General features: G+C 45.8%; 1 protein-coding gene across 1 annotated transcript in view; it reads left to right on the top strand.

Annotated features, from left to right (window-relative positions):
- Positions 1 to 19,551, top strand: part of SRRM4 (serine/arginine repetitive matrix 4) — a 172,727-nt gene that overhangs the window by 100,014 nt on the left and 53,162 nt on the right. Inside the window, exon 2 of the mRNA XM_002753066.6 lies at positions 19,155 to 19,301. Coding sequence (XP_002753112.3) covers positions 19,155 to 19,301 — 147 coding nt within the window. The remainder of the gene's footprint in view (positions 1 to 19,154; positions 19,302 to 19,551) is intronic.

A 19,551-nucleotide genomic window follows, 5' to 3' on the forward strand; every position in this document is an offset into this window, starting at 1 on the left:
GGTGCATAGCTTTCTGGTTGTGTGTTTCTTATCTGTATCAGCCATATAGATCAAAATAGCTTTAGGAAGAAGCCAGAGCTTTGGCTAAATGGTTGATCCCTAAGGTCAACCAATACCCCCCAGAGTTTTGAACCTGGAAAAGATCCTTCTCAAAGTCCTTGCCACTGATTTCTTTTGAAGGCTCCCACTCAGCAGTGTCCATTGTGACTGAAGCCTGGAGGTAGCTTTTCCGCTGAGCATCACACCCTGACTCTAAACACCGATCTCACAGCTGCAGAAGGACACAAAGCTTTCTTGCCCCATTTTGTGATGCTCTCAGTTGCCCAAGGTGGGAGGCAGTGCTGGGGCTGGAAGATCTACATATGCTCCCGCGGTGCCCAGCACAAGAGGTGTACTATGGTGAAAGGGTTAAAACCATGGACTCTGGGGTCAGATTGCCTGGGTTCAAATTCCATCTCTACTACCTGTTAGCGGACTCTCCTATGACCTCAGTTTCCTCATTGGTACACAAGATTGATAATTGTACCAGTCTCTGATAATTGTGATGAGAATGGCAAGATGGAACATATACAAAGCATTTAGAATAGTACCCAGCACATAGCTGATGCTCCATGAAGATCCTCTGTCACTGCCGGTAATAACAGCATCGACAATGGTGCTGTCAGTCATAAAACTCAACCATAGAGATAGATGCAGGCGAAAGAAGCCAGGAGAAGGAACAAGGAGGAAAGGAGTGGAAACAGGGCCTTTAGCTTGCCAGGGCCTGGCTCAGAAGCTCCCAGGGGTCCGTGTAATGACATTTCATTCAGACTTGTTTTTATTCGAATGAGAAATGCAAGTTCTGTGTCAGAAATCATTGCAAATTCCAAATTAGTGAGGTTTCATGGTCCCCGGAAAGGCGCTGGAGGGAAAATTGGTCGACGGGGTGTTTTTTAGCTGTCGGAGCAAGCTGGCTGATTGATTGAGTGTCTCAGTCTATAGACTGTGCAGACAGCAGCCAGGGAACTGGGTGCAGGAGAGAAAATAGGGAGAAGATGGAACAGAAGTCAGCATAGGGGATGCAGAGACATGATCCGCAGTGGAAAGAGACATAATGACATCAAAACCCATGTAGACGTAGGTCTTCCTGGACTGGGGAGCCATGCTCAGTCTGGAGACCAGGTACACCCAGCCACAGTTCCTTGAGAATGCTAGACTCCCTCACTTGTTCACTGTGGGTTCTCAGGCAAGTCACTGCACCTCTCTGAGCCTGTTTTTTTCATCTAAAAATAACCCTTGCAATACCCACCTCGAGTTCACTGTGGGACTTAAATGAAATAATGGTCTGTTTTTTGTTTGTTTTTTGAGATAGAGTCTTGCTCTGTTGCCCAGGCTGGAGTGCAGCTGTGTGATCTCGGCTCACTGTAACCTCTACCTCCCAGGTTCAAGCAATTCTCCTGCCTCAGCCTCCCGAGTAGCTGGGATTACAAGTACGAGCCATCGTGCCTGGCTAATTTTTTGTATTTTTAGTAGAGACAGGGTTTCACTAGGCCAGGCTGGTCTCAATCTCCTGACCTCGTGATCTACCTGCCTCCCTGCCTCAGCCTTCCAAAGTGCTGGGGTTACAGGAAAATAATGGATTTTAATTGTCTGATGAGGTGTTCGGTACATACTAGGTGCTCAATAAATGTGAGATACCTTTACTCTGACACAGTGAGTTGGAGAAGTTGGTAGACCTATGCTTCAGCCTTTGAACTTAATTGCTGTTTTTGGAGATGACAGCTCTCATCCTTAACTTGGGGGCTCATGGGCCACATTGTTAAGTTCTGGGTCCTACTGTGCTGCCCCACAGTGACTCAGAAGGAGATAAAATGATGGGGATGACTTCCATCCAGAGAATAATTTAATTTACAAAAATCCTGGAATTGGGCAGGTTCACCAGAGGTCATCAGGGTCAGTCCCTTGATTTCAGGTTCCCCAAAGGATTCCAGGCAAATTAAAAGTCATGCTCCCCCTCAAAGATAATTGGGAAAGGATAATCCACAAGACTCCTCACCAAGCAGAAATTATTTCTTTTTTTTTTTTTTTTAATTTTTTATTGGATTTTAGGTTTTGGGGTACATGAGCAGAGCATGCAAGACAGTTGCGTAGGTACACACATGGCAGTGTGCTTTGCTTTTCTTCTCCCCTTCACCCACATTTGGCATTTCTCCCCAGGCTATCCCTCTCCACCTCCCCCTCCCACTGACCCTCCCCTTTTCCCCCCAATAGACCCCAGTGTTTAGTACTCCCCTTTCTGTGTCCATGTGTTCTCATTTTTCATCACCCACCTATGAGTGAGAATATGCGGTGTTTCATTTTCTGTTCTTGTGTCAGTTTGCTGAGGATGATGTTCTCCAGATTCATCCATGTCCCTATTCTTATATTGGAGTTACTGAGACTCTTTCAATAATAATTGCAATGATAATTATAATAATAAAACATTGTACTTAGTTTAATATGTATTTTCTACTGCAATACATAAGGTATTATTATCCTCGTCTTTAAAGTGAGAAAACCGAGGCTTAAACAGACAAAGGACTTTGCCCAAGGCCACGCAGTGATGTCTTAGAGGGATTCACAGAGATGCTGGAACACAGTGCAGTAAAGAATCAATTCCCAGGCTGGGTGCAGTGGCTCACGCCTGTAATCCTAGCACTTTTGGGAGGCCGAGGCTGGCAGATCACGAAGTCAGGAGTTCAAGACTAGCTTGACCAACATGGTGAAACCCCATCTCTACTAAAAATACAAAAATAAGCTGGACATGGTGGTGCGTGCCTGTAATCCCAGCTATGCAGGAAGCTGAGGCAAGAGAATTGCTTGAAGCCAGGAGGTGGAGGTTGCAGTGAGCTGAGATCACGCCATTGCACTCCAGCCTGGGTAACAGAGCAAGAGTCTGTCTCCAAAAAAAGAAAAATTGATTCCTGTTGCAGGGCACAGGGCAGGGTGGATAGTAAGTGGGGGTCAGAAAAGGAGGTTGGGATAGTTGAGTTGAGCTATGAAGGATGAGTGAAGCTTTTCCTGACAGACAAGGGTAGAGAAGGCACTCTGGGCAGAGGGACCAGCTTAAACAAAGACAGAGAGGTTGGAAGACTAGGTCCCAAAGGCTATTTACAATGAGTAATTACAATTACGGTGACAGCTAACATTGATTAAGTGCTTACTCTGCACAAGGAATGGTGTTAAGCACTTAGCGTGCATCATCTCTATGAGCTGGACGCTATTGTTATCCTGGTTTTGCAGAAGAGAGATGAAGGGACTCGCCCAGGAGCACAGCTTGAAAACGGCAAATCAGCTTTTCAGCTCAAGTCTGCCTGATTCCTGAGCTCCCCGGCTCTCCTACTTATTCAGTCCCTGCCTCTTGTCAACAGAGAAGCCACACAGTTTAAAGAGAGTCCATGAGAACCCGTCTTAGCACAGACCCTCTGCCCATGTGGCCAGGAGGGTGCTGTGCTAAGACGACCCAGTCAGGTGAGTGCCACAACCCACTGCACCACCCCAAGTCCTCTTGGAGCCACGGGGAACCCACCAAAATTGGTAGGAGATAATCATGAAGCTGACTGCCTAATAAAGATAAAGCTCTCATAAACCCACAATCCTGAGGTAATGGGTTTGACTTTTAAAAGGCAGATAAAAGTCCCAACGGAAGGACAGATATTTCCCATCAATTCCTTATTCAGAATCACTGTGGAGGAGGCATTTCCTACAGGTGGGAACAGCTGGATGCCTGGGCTGGCATTGAGAAATGGCCACTTCTGTGTAAAGCCAGACATCTCCTCTCTCCAGAGCGCCCTCTCTCCCACGGAGAATCCTTTGTCAGAGAAGAATGATAATGACAAAGGATCCATCCTTTAGCCTACAGGATAAGCCTAAAGCAGGGTGAATGGAAAGGGAGGATTTGAGAGCTTGCTGATGATTGGTGCTGGAGCTGCAAAGGTGGAGTCTTCTGAGAGCTTGCGCCGATTGGTGGAGTTGGTATAGACCAACCTTTCTATTCATCCTGCCATCATCATCAATATCATCATCATCATCCTCACCATTATCTCCATCACTATTATCATCAGTAACATTATCACTATCAACACTGTCATAATTACCATCACCATCATCATCATCCAATGCATATTAAGCATTTATTAGGCATCAGGAAATATGCATTTTATAACTGCCTTATGAAGCAGGTAATCTTCATAAGGTTATTGTTACCCTGGTTTTGCAGAAGAGAGATGAAGGGACTCGCCCAGGAGCACAGCTTGAAAACGGCAAATCAGCTTTTCAGCTCAAGTCTGCCTGATTCCCGAGCTCCCGGGCTCTCCTACTTATTCAGTCCCTGCCTCTTGTCAACAGAGAAGCCACACAGTTTAAAGAGAGTCCATGAGAACCCATCTTAGCACAGACCCTCTGCCCATGTGGTTAATCTCTGCTAACCTTTCCCATCCTCAGATGCGAAAACTAAGTCTTGATAATATTAAAGATCTTCCTGTGGGTCACACAGCCAGGAAGTAGCAAAGCGGAGATTCAAACCCAGGTCTATTTGTCTTCTGACAGTACAATCTGGCTTCTCTGTTGACAAGGAGCAGGGACTGAATAACTAGGAGACCCCAGGTGCTTGGGAATCAGGAAGACTCAAGCCAAAAAGCTGATTCTGCCGTTTTCAAGCTGTGATCTCGAGCAAGTCACTTCATCTGTCTTCTGCAAATGATGGCTAAATGCTTAGCCATCATTTTGCTTTTAGGGTTAATAGTTTGATAGAGGAAAACATGGTCTGGGTCTATGTCTTAGATGGAATTCACAAGAAAGAAAGCCTGAGATAGGGGTCTGGGTGCATGTGACTTATTGAGAGAGGAGAAAGGGAGTGAAGAAGCAGGATAGGACAGGCGAAGGAAGCTAAGAAAAGATGCAGTTTCAACTGGACTCAAGCCTCAGCCTGATCCTAAGGGGAGCTCCAAAATGTGGATTCCCTCCCCACATTTCAACAGGAGTGGGCAAAATCTTCCAGAAGGGGCATCCCTGAGGCATTTGCAGCCAACAGTCCCACCAATCTGGAAAGAGGATCTAGGATCTGACCAGCAGCATCCACTATAGATGCAGAAGAACAGAGCTGTTGGTCCTTTCTCAGTCCCTAACTCACCTAGTGCCCCACTACTGGACCTCAGTTTCTACAGGCTTGGACTCAGTGCCCTACAAGGGCTGGCCCAGCTCTGACAAGTCCTGACTCTGATCTGGAAACAATGCCACTGACCAAGCTGGCAATCTCAGTTTCTGTAACCCAGAAGGAGAGACAAGGAGACCGTTTTGGTGGCCCCAACTGTGTGAAGCAAGGTGTCTGACAGCTGCTCTGACTGAAGCCCTTTATCTCACTTCTTGCTGTGTTATTTTAAAACTAACGAGCCCAGACCTCAGGAGCTCAGAGCCTGCCATGGAGATTTGTGGCTTGTCTGGTCTGTCCTCTCTGCAGATTTCAGCAGCGGCTTACTCTCAGCTTGTTAGGAATTTTCTCCCAAGCCTCAGCCTCTGGCATGAGTGTGCACGTGTCTGCAGGAGCACAAAGTCCTAACTGAGCTAACCTCTCAGAAGCCCCCTGTCTGCAGTTCTAGCTGATGAGAGGATCCTGTGAGTGACTCTGCAGTGGAGGGAGAGACAAATTTATCCCTGGGCTGTGGAGAGAGAAGCCTGAGCTCAGTAGGAATTGGGGAAGGGCCATTTCTAGGTTCTCAAGTAGCCACTCAACTTGGTGGTAGGAAGCCAAGGCCCCAGTGTAGGAGGATCTCCTGGGACCCTCAAGGGCACTTCAACCCCCTGTCCCTCTCCTTCCCAGAATCCCTTGCCTTGGGATTTGAGGAAAGGCGATCAGAGTCACAGTGAGTGGGTCCCAGAGGAAAGCTTTGCAGGTGAGACTGCAGACCAGTGTTGTCTGTTCCTGGAAAATGTGGCTGATATTCAGAGTGCCACCATGTGCCAGATACTGTCTAAGTGCTGGACATGCATCATCTCATTTCATTCTTGCAGCAGCCTTGTGAAGTGATTGCAACTTGTGGTTTCATCAGGGAGGTGAAGGAACTTGCCCAAGGTCACCCAGCTGGTGAGTGGCAGGCAGAGTCTATCTGATGAGTCGACGCACTATGCTCTCCCAACCCTCCTGGATTAGTAACTCTGTCCCCTCTGTGCAGCTTCCCTTGCATCCTCCGAGCACATGTGCCTTTCTCCACTCAGAATGTCTCCTTTCTCAATCACTTCCACCCCATACCCCTATGGGAGAGTTTTTAATGTACCTGCTGCATCTCCTCTGAACTGTGCCCATGAAGGAGAGACTCATGTCTGGGTCATCTTGAAACAGCTCTCCTTGGGAATAAAATGATGGTTAGCCGATGAGTGCATGAATGAATAGCTGGGGAATAAATGGATGAATAAATGTACACACAATAAATGAATCACTGTTTCTAAATAAGTGACTTAGAGCTGTCAGTCACTTTATATTTTAAGAGCCAGTCTGCCAGGCTGGGGCTCTTCTATTGAGCCATCTTGTTATTTAAAACCCCGTGGTAGAATGTCACTGGAGCTGACCTCCCTCCTCAGCCTTCACCCTTAATCTAGGTATTTACTAGCCAGGTGTTACATCTTACTCCCAGAAGATCCAGTCTCCCAGCTTTAAATACTGTCCAAATGCTAACATCTCTCAAACGCATTTCCCTAGCTCTGATCTCGTCTCTGAACTCCAGGCTCATGCACCCTATTGCCCACCTGCCATCTCAACATACATGGATAATGGGCATCTCAAAATCTCATTGGCATCTCAAAAACTGAACTTTTAGAAGGCTCTTCCAAAACACCCTTCCCCATCTGCAGTTGTTCCAGCTCAGGGCTTGGCAGCAAGACCCTCCCAGTTACTCAGACCAAAAACCTTGGAGTCATCCTTGACACCCTCTCTTTCACACTCCATAGCCAATCCATGCAAAAACTCTGTTGATTCTACCTCTGATAAAATGCCATAATCTGACCACCTCTCACCACTACGGCAGAAAAAACACTGACCCCAGCCACCATCTTCTCTCATATGGATTATCATAGTCATTTCTTCCCTGGTCTTCCTGCATCTATCCCAGCTCCCTTGCTGTATATGCTCAGCAAGATACCAAAGAGATCCTTTAAAGCCTAGGTCAGAACATATCTCTCCAATGAAGCCTTCAGTGGCTTCTCATCTCACTGAGAGGAAAGAGCCAAGTCCCTGCGAAAGCCCACCAGATTCTTATGACCTGATCCCTCATTACCTCTCCGACTTTGCCTCCTACTAATCTCCCCCTTGCTCCCTCGGCTCCAGCCATACTGCTATTCTTCAGTGCATTGTGTATGTTCCTACCTCAGGGCCTTTGCACTGGCTGCACTCTGCCTGTTATGTTCTCCCAGGCAGCTCAAGGCTCACTTCCCCGTCACTTTCAAGTCTTTGTTCAAGTGTCACTTTCTCAATAAGGCCTTCTCTGATTGCCCAATTTAAAATTGCAAGCCCCTCCCAGTAGTATTCCATCTCCCTTATCCTGCTCTGAATCTATACTCTGTAGCACTCATTACCTTCTAATATTTACTACTTAATGATGTTTATTTTCTGCTGTCCTCCTGCTTCCACCCTTTGCAGTACAATACAAGCTCCGCCAAGCAAGGTTTTTTTTTCTTCTATCTTGTTCCCAGTGCCTGCACATAATAGGAGCTCAATAAATATTTGTTGAATGAAGAATAAGTGAATGGCCCCTGGAAGCACCTCTTGAGCCAGTTTACACTCTCCCAGGTCTTGTAACAAGGCTCCTCCTTTCCTGGTTTGGGGGTTTCCTTTTTTTTTTTCTTTTTGAGACAAAGTTTCGCTCTTGTTACCCAGGCTGAGGTGCAATGGCACGATCTCGGCTCACCTCAACCTCCGCCTCCTGGGTTCAGGCAATTCTCCTGCCTCAGCCTCCTGAGTAGCTGGGATTACAGGCACACGCCACTGTGCCCAGCTAATTTTTTGTATTTTTAGTAGAGACAGGGTTTCACCATGTTGACCAGGATGGTCTCGATCTCTCGTGATCCACCCGCCTTGGCCTCACAAAGTGCTGGGATTACAGGCTTGAGCCACCGCGTCCGGCCGGGGGGTTTCCTCTTAAACTGAGGGCTTCTTCCCCCTTCCCAGTAGATTCTTGCTTGCTTCATCTTTCTTGATGAAGATATTGTAATATAGTGGCTGTGATGATGCCCAAAAGAGACACTATTCCTGTCCCTCCCATGGCAAGAAAACATAATTAGCAACTTGCCCTCCCCAGAGAAATCCAAACTCTGTCTGCAATTCCAGCTGATCCCCAGGGGGCCCTGGGCTGGGAGAAGAGATGTTATTCTTGCCTGTGATGACACAACTTAGCAGAATCAGGACTTGAACCCAGGTCAGCAGGACTCCAGGCCACATGCACTTTCTCAGCATCACCTAATTACCTTTTGCACACCCAGCTCAAGTGGAAAACTATGACATTTTGGAATTCAGTCCCTTCCCCAGTTGAGTGCAGCCTGCATTTTAGTCAGTCTCAACAATCGAATCCAATCCACTTCTCAGCAGTTTTATCTCTCACAAAGCAAATAGGCAATCTACAGGCCAGCCTGTGGAGGGAGAAATGACTGGGTGGATTTAGGGTTGATTGGAGGGCAGTGGATGGATGTGTTCTGTGATGAGAGTTCAAAACCCAGGCAGGTTGGGTGCCTGACCTGCTTGGCTGAGCTGGGCAAGAAATGCTGAGCTGATTTTTCTCCGTATGGTTTTTTTGTCCTTTGACCTGAACTTGAGAACCAAGCAATTATTGATATACAAGAGTGTTTACCACACACTCATAAGCACACACACATGCGTGCGCTCACACACTTGCTTTCAGCCCTGAGAATTGGACTAAGCCATTCTCATCAGTTGCTTGCGGACAGGGAGTGGTGGGGAGCTGTGCTTGTCTATGTTGCTCAGTTCTCAGGATCAAGTTCAAATTCCTCGTAGAATCTACAGCCTGGCTACTCAGAGTGTGATTCACAGAGCAGCAGCCTCACCTGAGAATTGACTAGAAATGCAGAAACTCAGGTCCTTCCCCAGACCTACTGAAGAATCAGCATCTGCAGTCTGACCAGGTCCCCAGGTGAGCCGTGTACATGAAGGCTTGAAAAGCACCTGTCTACACGGCCCTGAAGGATCCAGCCCTGTCTTCCATACTAGACTCAAGTCTTGCCTCCCACCCTCTACCTTCACTGTCTATTCTAACTTACGGCGTCCTCTGCAGTCACATGAAGGCCACTGCTGTGTCTCGGTGTGGACCTTTGCACTTGCTCTTCTTCCTTTTTGCTCCACTTTCCTGGCCAATTTCTATTCATCTACTAGAAACACATTCCATGACCACCTGCCCACATTCCCCAGGCTGGGTTAGGTGTTCCCTCTCTGGGTCCACTGCCCCCTAAGCCTCTCTCTATTAGAAAACTTATTATATACCACATTGTAATTCCTGGTTTAGGGATTGTCTCCCCCTCCAGGGTGAGAAGTCCTGCAGGGCAGAAACAACATCTTGGTTATTTTGGGGTCCTTGAAATCTGATACTAAGTAGGTGGTCAGTAAACAACTGTTGAGTAATGAATGAAATAATGCGAGAAATGACAGCCTCATTAAACTTCCTTTCATTTTTCATTCAATTTCTACCAAAATGAACATTACTGCTCCTATATCCAAATGATTTCTCCCACAGCAGTTCTGTGCAATCCCCAGCTTTCCCCAAGCTCTACTGCTTTTTCCAGCCACAATGGCAAAGCTCAAAGAGTCACAGTTCCTGCAGATTATCCCCATCCAGCTTTAATGAACTATATTCACCTTGAAAAGGACTTGAAATGCCAAGACCTCAGGCCAGGACATTATTAACACAGCTCATACTGAAGTCTCAGGAGCCAAGGCACAAATTGGCCAACTTCCTCTTGTCTCTGCACTAGGTCAGCCCCATGATAAGTCTTGGGCTTTCCGGTGAGCTCTTAAGCATGAGAGTCTAAGCCTTCATTCTCTATCAAAACAGGTAGAATGTAGGTGTCTGGCAAGTGTGGGAATGAGGATGGACCATTCACAGCTCTGGATGTAAGAGGGCTGCCGGAATCAATGGAGACACTGGATTAGACACTGGCCCTCTATACACAGAAGGAGTCCTATTTGTGGAATTGAGGCAATAAATGTCAGAGATGTCTCCAATCTCCTGATGAAGTGTCATTTCTTTTTGTGGAATATAAGATTCAGGCCAAACCTTGAGCTACAGATCCCCTCCAAATGCATAAGACCAGTCTTATCTTACAGTGAAATTACCAAGATTCCCATTGTACCTTCACGTATCCCTTCTTGTATTTTCAAAATGTTTTCTACTAAAAATACAAAAATTAGCTAGGCGTGGTGGTGGGGGCCTGTAATCCCAGCTACTTGGGAAGCTGAGGCAAGAGAATCGCTTGAACCTGGCAGGCGCAGGTTACCATGAGCTGAGATCGTGCCACTGCACTCCAGCCTGGGCAACAGAGCGAGACTCCATCTCAAAAAAAAAAAAATGTTTTCCAGAGTCTTCTTCTTTTTGTTCTCGGTTGATTTTCATAAACAGGCAGGGCAGCCACTGATGTTCTCTCACGGTCTCAGTTTGTTCTTCACGGTAGGGATGGCAATGCTGGCTCATGGGTTTTTTTGAAAGCTTCACTGAGAAGTGCTTAGTTAGCTCAGTGTCTGGCATGCAGCTACCTGCTGTCATGATCGAGTGATGTGGAGACAGCACTTGGCTGGCTAGTAGAATGTGGTGACAATTCTACTAGCCAGAGTGATGATAGGAGTCAATATTTACCTTGGGCAGGTCCCCTTGCCTCTTGGGCCTCCGTTTCTCCACTCTGCACAGAGGTGAGCTGGATCTGGGGTTCTTCCCACTCCATCACTGTTGGTCTCTGATTCCCCAAACAGTGTTTAACTCAATCTGGTGCTTGGGGTACAAGGATCTGCACCCAGTGCTGGGCCAAATAAGCACTTTGTTGGGAGCAGCTGGCTGAACGGCTCGGTGAGCAAGAGCTTTGATGGGAAGCAGGGAAGCAGCTAGGGAGCCAGGCCTCTCGAGGAGTTTTGCAGCAAAGTTCAGCCCTGACTCTCAACAGAGCCTTGGAATCTGCCGGTTGCCATGACAACAGAGACAGCATCTAAGCTCCAGGTCTCTGATTAGCAGGAACAGAGCCGGGAAGCCTTGAGGAATCCGGCACTCGTGGCTCCCTCCCTCCCTCCCTCTGTGAAGCGGAGTGTGCCGGCCCTTGACTCCACTGTTTTAGCTGTCTCCAAAGATTTCGCCTTCTTTTAAGTATTGTTTTTAATGCGATATCGAAGGAATATGAGGCAACTGCGGGCACTCCTCAGCAAAGATGGAACACAGAATTCTTCATAAGGACCTGCAAAGATGCAAGGCTGGAGTCAGGGAAGAGAGATGGTTGGTGGGGCTGTGGAGGGCCGGGGGCTGTGGCTGAAGTCTGATTCCACTGAAGCATTGAGTGATCTCGGACTGGGCCTCCTCCCCGGAACCTCTGCTTCTTTATTTGTGAGGAAGGTTAGGATCCCACCTGTGGTTCCCACATGAGATCAGCAATCACAATTCATTTGTTCACCCACCCATGTCTTCATTTGTTCATTCAATAAATGTTCATTAAGCAGGAAGCTACACTATGTCAGGCACTGTATCTCTGGGGATTCAGGGTGAGGAAGGAGATGAGTTCCCTCTCATAAAGCTTCCATTCTAGTCCAGAAGACAATCTTTTGGCAAATAGACATATAAAATGATCATTTCAAACAGTAACAAATGCGGTGAAGAAAGACACTGCAGGCTACCGTGATTCCCATGGCAGGTGGAGAGGAGAGCAAGGGAGTCAAGGAGGGCCTCTCTGAAAAGGTGATTTTTGAATGGAAAGAAGGAGCTGGCCATGCAAAGAGCTGGAGGAACAGCATACCAGGTGGAGGGAAGAGAAAGCGAAAAGGCTCTGAGCATTTGAGAAGCAGCAATGATGTCATATGGCTAGAACAGAGTGAGATATGAGGAGGAGTAGGAGATGGGTAGAGAGGAACTGAAACCAGGGTCAGAGACCAGGTCATGCCAAATCTTTTAGTCTGGACAGCCAATTTGGATTTTATTCTTGATCCAATAGGAGGCTGATTTGCTGGCGACGTGTCTTCAAGATGCAGATTCCTGGGTTTCACCCCTTTGAGACTCTGATTTGCTACAGCTAGGATGGGACATAGGAATCTATATTTTTAAAAGCTCCTTAAAGGCCTCTGATACTGTGCAAATCATGGAAACCCTGGACTACATGCTATCTGAATCTCCTTAAGTTTTAAGAAGGCTGAAAAGCAACATATTGGAACATCCTGAAAAAACGACTTTAAATGTTATGGTATATTACAGAAGATTTCCTTCTTCCTCCCCTCAGCACTTCCTGTCTGCCTGGCAGAATTCATTATATTTCTGTTGGTTTTATTGCAAAATTTCAGGTGGGGTGCCCAACACTAGAAAGGTGAAACCAGTACTATTGGAGAAAAAGAAAAATCTACCACACCAGAGAGTATAAACTTACATACATTCCTGCAACTCCATTGTGTCTTTCCTCATCAAATCATCTTCAAGATTTCCCCATATCTGATTTCAACCCCTGTTGCTGAGAATGACAGATGAGGCATTGTCCTCACCCTAAGCCTTGCACTCCAGGGCTCTGGCACTAGCATCCGCCAGCTTCCCCTACACTTCAGATAACTCACACCTCTACTCTCTCCATCAGACAAGTCACTGAGTCCTCCCACCAATGCCAGCACACTCACCATGTGTTTATTCACTACCAAATTCCTCACAGCTGTCAGCTTTTGCCTATCATGAGATTTCTTGTGGTATGGATTTATTGTCTACAATGCTCCAGAGAGTTCAGAATTATATTCTTTTTTTAATATATATACTTTAAGTTCTGGGTACATGTGTAGATCGTGCAGGATTGTTGTATAGGTGTACACATGCCATGGTGGTGGTTTGCTACATCTATCACCCCATCATCTACATTAGATAATTCTCCTAATGCTATCCTTCCCTAATACCCCCACCCCCTGCTATCCCTCCCCTCGATACGCCCTGGTGTGTGATGCTCCCCTCCCTGTGTCCTTGTGCTCTCATTGTTCAACATCCACTTATAAGTGAGAACATACGGTGTTTGATTTTCTGTTCTTGTGTCAGTTTGGTGAGAACGATGGTTTCCAGTTTCATCCCTGTCCCTGTAAAGGAACTCATCCTTTTTTATGGCTGCATAATATTCCATGATATATATGTGCCACATTTTATTTATCCAGTCTATAATTGATGGGCATTTGGGTTGGTTCCCAGTCTCTGCTATTGTGGACAGTGCCACAATGAACATATATGTGCATGGGTCTTTATAATAGAATGATTTATAATCCTTTGGGTATATACCCAGTAATGGGATTGCTGGGTCAAATGATATTTTGATGCCTAGATCCTTAAGGAATCGCCACATTGTCTTCCACAATGGTTGAATTAATTCACACTCCCACCACCAGTGTACAAGGATTCTTGTTTCTCCACACTTTCTCTAGCATCTGTTGTCTCCAGATTTTTTAATGGTCATCATTCTGACTGGTATGAGATGGTATCTCAATGTGGTTTTAATTTGCATTTCTCTACTGACCAGTGTTGATGAGCTTTTTTTCATTTTGTTGGCTGCATAAGCATCTTTTCAAAAGCATCTGTTCATATCCTTCACCCACTTTTTGATGGGGTTTTTTGTTTTTTTCTTGTAAATTTATTTAAATTCTCCATAGATTCTGGATATTAGCCCTTTGTCACATGGGTGAAGTGCAAAAATTTTTTCTCATTCTTTTGGTTGCCCATTCACTTTATTGGTAGTTTCCTTTGCTGTGCAGAAGCTCTTAAATTTAATTAGATCCCATTTGTCTATTTTGGCTTTTGTTGCCATTGCTTTTAGTGTCCTAGTCATGAAGTCCTTGCCATGCCTATGTCCTGAATAGTATTGCCTAGATTTTCTTCTAGAGTTTTTATGGTGTTAGGCCTCATGTTTAAACCTTTCATCCATCTGGAGTTAATTTTTGCATAAGGTATAAGGAAGGGATCCAATTTCAGTTTTCTGCATATGGCTAGCCACTTTTCCCAATACCATTTATTAAACAGGGAATCCTTTCCCCCATTGCTTGTTTTTGTCTGGTTAGTCAAAGATCAAATGGTTGTCGTTGTGTGGCATTTTTTCTGAGGCCTCTGTTCTTTACCACTGATCTAGTACCATGTGGTACCAGTACCATGTGTCTCTACCTTGACATAATAATAATGTGTGACTTGCAACAATTGGTCACAAAAGGCAGCTTTGGCCTTGCTTTCTTGGACTGATTATTCTGAGGGAAGCCAGCAGCCATGTTGTGAGGATACTCAAGCAGCCATATGGTGAGGCCCATGTGAAGAACTAAGGTCTTCTGCCAACAGCCAGTACCGGCTTGCCAGCCATATGAGTGAGCCATCTCAGAAGTGAACTATCTTATATGTCAAGGCTTTGCTGGACAATACGCACAAATCAATAACCTCACTGACCTTTTCTAAAAGAAATATGAGACTGAACAGAGAAGATATGAGTTGAGCAGTCTGAGTAGACTGAAGCATTGGCTGAGTTATTGGCCCTCTGTGAGACTCCATTTCCACCAACTATAACTAGGAAATTAGTCCAAAGCATCTCAAAAGCACTTTTTAACTTTTTGAAACAATGTTCTCTTTCGCCAATTTGTTAGCTCTTTTATTGTTTCATTGAAAAAACATTCCTAAGGGTTCACTAAGCAGCAGGCTCTGGGGCAGTAAGAGAACTAGACAACAACATATTATTAAGAGCTGCTGGGCTGGGTGCAGTGGCTCATGCCTGTAATCCCACCACTTTGGGAGGCCAGGGCAGGCAGATCATGTGGTCAGGAGTTCAAGACCAGACTTGCCAACATGGTGAAACCCCATCTCTACTAAAAATTACAAAAATTAGCTGGGCATGGTGGCTGGTGCCTGTAACCCCAGCTACTTGGGAGGCTGAGGTAGGAGAATTGCTTGAACTGGGACCCAGGAGGCAGAGGTTGCAGCAAGCCAAGATCACACCACTGCACTTCAGCCTGGGCTACAGAGTGAGACTTCATCTTATTAAAAAAAAAAAAGAGCCGCTGGTAGGGGAGCAAAGGAACACCACACCCTAGAAAAGGGGATAGAGCTCCCCAAAAGTTTGCTCCCTACTCTACCTTCTCCATCTCCTCAGTGTTAACTCCATCCTTCCAATTGCTCAGGCTCAAAACCCTGGAGTCATCCTTGACTCCTCCTCCTGTCTTACTCTCTTACTTCTCACATTTAGTCAGCAGAAAATCATGTCAGTACTACTTTCAAAATTTGTTAAAATCAGACCACAGCTCATCTCCCATTCCATTGCTACTACACTGATTAGAGACAGGACCATTGCAACCATTTCCCCATCTCTGCCCTTCTCTCCCTTCAGCCTTGTGTCCCTCAACCAGTAGAGTGATCTTTCTCAAATGTAATCCAGACCCTATCACTCCTGTTCCAAAGACTCCTCTCCCATCTGAGCTATGGAGCCCCAAAGGTTTTCCCATGACCTGATCTCTGATCTCACCTCTTGCCACTCTAGCCCTTGCTTGCTGTTCCTGACTATGATTATAATTATGGTTATGATTATGATTATGATTATGATTTGCAACAGAGCCTCATTCTGTCACCCAGGCTGGAGTGCAGTGCCACAATCTCAGCTCACTGCAACCTCTGCCTCCTAGGTTCAAGCAATTCTCCCACATCAGTCTCTTGAGTAGCTGGGATTACAGACATGTGCCACCACACCAGCTTACTGTTTCATTTTTAGTAGAGACAGTGTTTCACCATTTTGTCCAGGCTGGTCTTGAACTCCTAATCTTAAGTGATCCACTTTCCTTGGCCTTCCAAAGTGCTGGGATGACAGGCATGAACCACTGCACCCAGCCGCTGTTCCTTATATATGCTAATGATTTTTGAACCTGCTATTCCTTCTGCCTAGGGCACACTTCTCACTTCCAGCAGATACCTGTGTAGAAGCTTATATGTAACTGTGTAACAAATTATCCCAAATCTTTTGGCTGAAAACAACAATAAACAGTTATTATGGTTCATAGTTTCTGTGACTCGGAAATTTGGCTGAGTGGTTCTGGTTCATCATCTCTCATGAAGTTGTGGTTAGATGTCAAGCAGGTTTGCTGTCTCATCTGAAGGCTTGACTGGAGCTGGAGACTTCCACCGTGGCTCACTCATAGGGCTGACAAGTTGGTGCTGACTGTTGGCAGGTGGTCTCAGTTCTTTTTCACCTGGGCCTCTCCATATGGCTGCTTGAGTGTCCTCACAACATGGTGGCTGGCTTCCACCAGAATATTCAATCCAAGAGAGCAAGGCAGAAGCTACCTTTTTGTGACCAAGTCTTGAGGGTTATACATTATTACTTCTACCACATTCTTTTCATTAAATGTAAGTCACTAAGCCCATCCAATATTCAAGGGGATATAAATTAAGTTCCATCTTTTGGTCTTTTGATGACAAGAGTGTCAAAGAATCTATGAACACATTCTAAACCACCCAAACTTTAAGATTAGTCCTGAATCCTTCAAGTCTCCACTCCCTTGCTACTCCTCAGGAAAGACTTCCCTGATTATTGTATACAAAATAGCGGCCACTCTTCCCATTTCTTAGCTCTGTAGACTGCTTTATTCACGTCAAAATCTATTACCATCCAGCTGAAAATGGTGGCTCACGCCTATAATCCCAGCACTTTGGGAAGCCAAGTCAGGAGGATTGCTTGAGCCCAGGAGTTCAAGACCAGTTTAAGCCATATAGTGGCGCTCTGTCTCTCCAAAAAAAAAAAAAGCTGGGTATGGTGGTGTGTGCCTGTGGTCCCAGCTACTTGGGAGACTGAGGTCAGAGGTTCACTTGAGCCCAGGAGTTCAAGGCTGCAGTGAGCTGTGATTGTGCCACTACGCTCCATCCTGGGCAACACAGTGAGACTGTCTCAAAAAAAATGTGTCACCATTCAACAAGCTATGTTTTTACTTGCTTATGTGTTTATTATCTATTCCTCCATCTAGAATGCAAACATTCCATAATTGCAGGAGACATCTCTGTCTTGTTTACCTTGTCTCCACACCTAAAACTGGCCTGGATACATTGTAGGCACTCAGGAAATTGGACTTAATGAATGCAGGTTAGCCAGGCCAGGACAAGTATGGGAAGGGGCAAGGCTTGCTGGGTGTTAGGCAGAAGATAGAAGCTTTGTTGTCTGACAGAATACAGGACAACACTTCTCAGGGATAGAAGGGCAGAAGTAAAGGCATGGAAAGGTAACACCCACAGCAGGGAGTTTTAGGGAAAACTGAGGCTGAGCGGGATGGAAGGGAGTTCTAGAAGCACAGAGTTGGCCGTGAGAAGGCCTAATTAGAATCTCCATCCCTCCAGGGCTCGCAGTGTCTACCAGCTCTGCTTCTAAAGATGCACTCATAAGTGGCTGACAGAGATGGATGTGTTTTGCTACCCTTCCTTCAATACTGACTGGGCTTGGCTTGCTCTCTTAGAAGCCCTAAGGAGCAGGGGGCTTCTCAGATGCATTCATCCTAACTCATAAACCCAATCTGGATGCACTGATGCAGGAGGCTGGCGCATGAGACACGATAATGCCTTTGATCAGTGCTTGAGTTGGGGTCTGAAGGCAGGGCGAGCAGGGAGGGATGCTCACTGCATAGCACCAAAGACACCTGTGACTCTCAAACTCCTTACGCTTCCTAGTTAAGAGCCAGGAACTTGAGTGACAGTCGCTTCAAAGGCCAAGTAACCAGGCAAGTTCTTTGCCCTCTCAGGAACTCCCATCAAGAAGTGGGACTCCTAGGCTCTGCAGCCTGTGTCAGTAGCAGAGGAGGGGACTTCGGACCATCATGGGAACTGCTGTCTCAAGTGGGTGACTCATATCAATTAAAGACAACAGATTAGAGATTTTATTTACAAGGAAGTAAAAGCAAAGGAAACTGACACTTTTGAGGCCTTTCTGCTTATATATTTGATCTCATTTTATCTTCACAATAGCTCAGCAATACATGAATTGATACTAGTCACTATTTTTTTTTTTTTTTCGAGAAGGAATCTCACTCTGTCGCCCAGGCTGGAATGCAGTGGTGGGATCTCAGCTCACTGCTACCTCCACCTCCTGGGTTCAAGGAATTATCTGCCTCAACCTCTTGAGTAGCTGGGATTACAGGCACCTGCCACCATACCTGGGTAATTGTTGTATTTTTAGTAGAGACGGGGTTTCACCATCTTAGCCAGGCTGGTCTGGAACTCCTGACCTCATAATCCCCCAACCTGAATCTCACAAAGCACTGAGATTACAGGCATGAGCCACCACCTCGACCACTATTCACTATTTTATAACTGAAGAAACTGCAACTCAGCGATGTTGTGACTGGTCCCAGATACTCTAGCCCCTAAACTGTTAAGACTATTTGAATTTTCATACATGTGGCCCATACAGAAATAAGGCAGAGAAAAGGAATAGAAAGGGCAAAGGGGAATTTACACAAATTCTAGCATGCTTTGACCTCTCATTACCTCTTGAGAAAGGAAGTGAAATGCTGGTTTCCAGCATCTCTCTCTGATTTAGTCCGAATAGAATACATTATGCTGCTATAACAAACAAACCTAAGGCAAAGTGGTTTAGCCTAGTTTCCATTTATTTCTCTCTTGTAAAATCTGATGTGGTTCAGGCGTCTTTCCTCCATCAAATAGTTTCACCTTTCAGAATGTGTGCACTCTAAAGTCACTACGACAGAGGAAGAGAGAGCTGGAGAAGGCACGTGGGTCTTGATTACCTTGAACTGGAAATTACATGTGTTCTCTCCTGCTTAGAGACCATTGGCCAAAGGTAATCTCATGAGCTCAACCTAACTGCAAGGGAAGCTGGGAAATACTAGGAATTCTATGAATACTTAATGAACATTAAGTGTCTCTGTATATTCTAACACTTTTGTGTCCTTGTTTCTTCCTCTGTAGGACAGAGCCCCAGAATAGCCCCGTGGTCCCAGCTCAGGATGGACCCTCAGAAAAGCTGGGTCAGCGTCTGGCCACTGAGGCCTTGGGCACCAACAGCTGGGAGAGAGACAAGGGCTGTCGGGAACTGGATGCCACCAGAGCACACAGGTGAGATCCAATGGGGACATTCAGGTTGAAGATATGGAAATAAAGTCTGCCTTTCTGGCCATGGCTCCCCTTTCTCTTTTGCAGGTTCCTATTTCAATCCCTTAAATCAAGGGTTAGCAAATATTTACTGTAGAGGAACACATCGTAAATATCTTAAGTTCGTAGACCCAGTGGTTTCTGTCACAACTACTTGTCTCTGCCATTGTAGTTCAAAAACAGCCACAGGCATTATGCAAAAAAAAAAAAAAAA

The sequence above is a fragment of the Callithrix jacchus genome, chromosome 9 (genome assembly GCF_049354715.1).
Source record: "Callithrix jacchus isolate 240 chromosome 9, calJac240_pri, whole genome shotgun sequence".
NCBI classification, from domain to species: Eukaryota; Metazoa; Chordata; class Mammalia; order Primates; family Cebidae; genus Callithrix; species Callithrix jacchus.